This window comes from Tupaia chinensis, unplaced genomic scaffold, assembly GCF_000334495.1.
Source record: "Tupaia chinensis unplaced genomic scaffold, TupChi_1.0 Scaffold000444_1, whole genome shotgun sequence".
Classification (NCBI taxonomy): Eukaryota; Metazoa; Chordata; class Mammalia; order Scandentia; family Tupaiidae; genus Tupaia; species Tupaia belangeri.
This window is the reverse complement of record NW_006159949.1, coordinates 422,344-425,860: the sequence shown is the minus strand read 5'-3', so window position 1 is coordinate 425,860 and position 3,517 is coordinate 422,344. Positions and strand designations below refer to the sequence as shown.

The following is a 3,517-nucleotide window of genomic DNA, read 5'->3' as shown; positions in this document are numbered from 1 at the left end:
CCCTACTGGCTCTCAAAATTCATTCCTTTGATATTTCACAACTCCTTTTGCCTCAAACTTTATTCACTAAAAATGTCAGGATACAGAGTAGGACTGCAAAGCCAGAGAAAAGGTTTCTCAAAACTCTGAAGCCACTGCTGTAGTACAAAATGTGTTACAAGACAGGTATGCAGATCAGATGAGCACCTAACTTTAAGGAAAAAAACAAGAGAAAAGAGGTCAGGTACAGGCATTTAAAAGAGAAGAGAGTAGGAAATGCCAAGTGAATATGAGTAGGCAGAGGGAATAATACAAGTACAATGTGGAGAGACATTGGTTGGAATGTTCTAGAGAGAGTGGTTGACTGAGAAGCAACTCCCACATATAAATAGACAGTCTGGACTGTATCAAGCTCTTCCCTTAAAATTTTATCTGAATCAAGAGTTCCTAGACTTAACAAAATCCTTAAGTCACTATTCTCTTTCATAACTCATAATATTTTCTATCGCTATTCTGAACCAAGCCCCTGTATACAAAGATTTTGAGTTCCTACTAGATGCTACAGCTAGAACCATAAACAAAGTTTAGTTTTGTAGCCTTGTGAATAAAACAAACAAATAAAAAATCCAATATATATAGTTTCCATCTTCAAAGAGCTTATAGAGGGGGAAACAGTCAATACAATAATATAAATACCAGATTAGAAACATGCATATATTGAGACATCCTCTCTCTCTCTCCAAGTTCTAGACACTAGGCTTTTGTTCAATTGTTTGAACACACTCCACCTTCTCCTTTTTCCAAGACCTCCTACATAGAGTTTTCTCAGGTTGTAATGCTGCTCCAGCCCCTACCTTCCACCTTATCATCTATACTGGCTCCCACTAGATCTTTAAGTAACTTTATCCTGAAGGTCTCTGATACATTCCCTTTCCCTTTCTCAGAGAAGTGACTCGAGATTCCCATCTGCCTATATAAAAATTTCTGAAGAGTCTTGGGACAGGGTGGAGACGAGGAATGCGCCAAGTTATTCTAATGGCCAGACAGGTTTGGAAACTGCTGCTCTAGAGACTAGTTGAGCCCCCTTGCTACATGCCATCATAACATTCTATATTTTACCTTATAAAGTTTATCTCACTTGTAACTCCTTAACATTTGTCTTTCCTGCTAAATGATATAGTAAGGACAGTGTATCTACTTCACTGCAGTCTAAACCTCAAATATTAGTTAAACTGAATTTTCCTATCTTCTCTCAGCAGATCTCTAAGAATTTGATTGAAGGCAATGGTTTTCATACGTATTTGGCACTTAAAAAAGCATCCTTTATTCAAAGAAAAGCTTAAGGAGAATTCAAATAAATAACACAGAGCTGTTGTGGTTGAAGAGACCAGCATGAAAGGGCCTACAGGCAATTTATTTCCCTTTTGTCAATTTTACTCTGAAGGGGTTCTTGGAAAAAGGATCGAAAAACCCCTAGTTCAAAGTCATAAAAATATTATTATTTTAAATTCCTATGATTAGATATAAATAAAATAATTAAAACTACTCTAAGTTAATATGTTTGGCTGCTGTCAACAATCAAATATGGTAGGAGCCCCAGGTGGTGTGGTTAAGGTGTTGGACTCCCACATGGTCAACCACAGTTAAAGTCCCAGACATGGTGGCTTGTTTTCTCACTTTCTCTATCTCTCTCTCTGTTTCTCTCATGACCACACATGTTCTATAGCCACTTTTTAAAGAAATAATTAAATTAGATCCAGGTGGTGTGGTTAAGGTGTTGGACTCCCACATGGTCAACCACAGTTAAAGTCCCAGACATGGTGGCTTGTTTTCTCACTTTCTCTATCTCTCTCTCTGTTTCTCTCTTGTGACCACACATGTTCTATAGCCACTTTTTAAAGAAATAATTAAATTAGATAAATAATCCTTTAAAAAAAAACTGCAAAAAAACCCAAGATGCCAGAGATTGTTTTTCCTACATTCCTCAACAGCTGAGTGAACAAAATAACAGGTAAACTAGAGAATTCAGAGTTATATAATTTCATACTCTTTTAACATTTTCTCTGCTTTTTCCTCATTCAGCTCAGTTTAACAAGAGAGAAGAAAATAAGTATCCAATAGCTATACCTGGTTATTATGAGAGGTATATGAAGTGGTCAGAATTATTATAAAAATGTATTTGTATCAGTCTTATAAAGGAACAATCATTGGCTCAACAACTAAACATGTTGATGCTATTACTTCAAAGGCTAAACAGGCACATACCATGTGAGAGCTAAAGCCATATAGCCAAACAGAAGATGAAAACAGTTTGGAATTTTCGTAATCTTATTTTTTTAGAAATGACATACATTATGAATGTTTTAGTGAAAAATAATAGGAACTCTGGATTTAGAGGTAAATTAAAATTCTGGCTTTGATATTCTGTTGCTCCAAGTCCTTGAGCAGTCACTTGATCTTATTGTGGCTCAATGTTTTCAGTCAATATGAGAGTCAATAATTCTGTCAATGAGAGTCAATAATTTCTTCATGTAATCCTCCTTTCCTTTTCATTCTCTCCCTTCCCCAGGTCAAGAGCTACTAAGGTTAAAATGGACTGGATATAAGCCTCCAGTGATTCTTCCTGGTTCAAAACTATGCCTCGGCATAAATAGTTGTCCTTCCTGCATGACTGTTCGGGTTCCTGAGGAGCAATCTTTCTGGTATGGAACATCAGGGTTCAAAGTGCTACCTAGCAACTGAGACTTACAGCATAGTCTGTCCCCTTGATACTCTTGTTTCCACATGGCTAGTAAGGAAACCTTTTCATTCACGTCAGCTCTTCTCATGTCTTTACCAGGTTATTCCATGGAACCTTTTTTTTTTCCTAGAGAGAGAAATTTTTGCTATAGGGTGCATGTGCTCACTGGAGAGATAGACAGAAAGTGAGAACTCACCCCTCAGGGGGATGTTCACACCACAATCCCTTCTCCATTCTCTTCTCAGGGTTTCGGGCACGCATGCATACGCATCTGGCTTGAGTTTCAAGTTGCTGGATCCAGGACTCAAACCATGGTCGACTACGTGGGAGTCCAGTGACATAACCATTATGCCATCTGCTGGTCCCATCCATGGAATGTTTTTCCTATGCTGAGATCAGATGTGCCAGGGATGGGGGATGGCACTTGTATGCCTGCTCTTGTTCCTTCTTATGCAGACCACAGGGTCACTGTGGATCCAAGCTCTAAGCTCTATGGCCTATGCATAAGCATTCTTCACATGCTTTGAGTAGCTTACTGGGCTTACACTGGGGTCTGGAGCCACAATCCAGCAAGAAATAAAGGGATCTTATACAGGCCACTGTCTCCCATAACCAGTTGCTCTTGGAAAACAAATTTACTGATATTATCAATTCCAAAAGCATAGGTGAAATGCAGGATGAAGGTGTGTTAAGGATATGACTCAGTGTTATGCTCCCCAACTGCCTCTTCCAGCTCCCATAATGAAGGCACTTCTAAGCAAATGTTTAGGGCTTAATATCTCTGCCTAGGAAGATTCA

The 3,517-nt window shown here is 38.5% G+C and overlaps 1 protein-coding gene across 3 annotated transcripts in view; it reads right to left on the bottom strand.

The window, feature by feature from the left end:
• UBE2J1 (ubiquitin conjugating enzyme E2 J1) overlaps positions 1–2,839 on the bottom strand; it is a 22,812-nt gene extending 19,973 nt beyond the window's left edge. For all 3 annotated transcript variants that reach the window (XM_006155303.3, XM_027774503.1, XM_027774504.1), the window contains exon 1: positions 2,729–2,839. In XM_006155303.3, the coding sequence (XP_006155365.1) occupies positions 2,729–2,807 (79 nt within the window). In that variant the 5' untranslated portion in view covers positions 2,808–2,839. The remainder of the gene's footprint in view (positions 1–2,728) is intronic.
• Between the last annotated feature and the right edge of the window lie 678 nt (positions 2,840–3,517).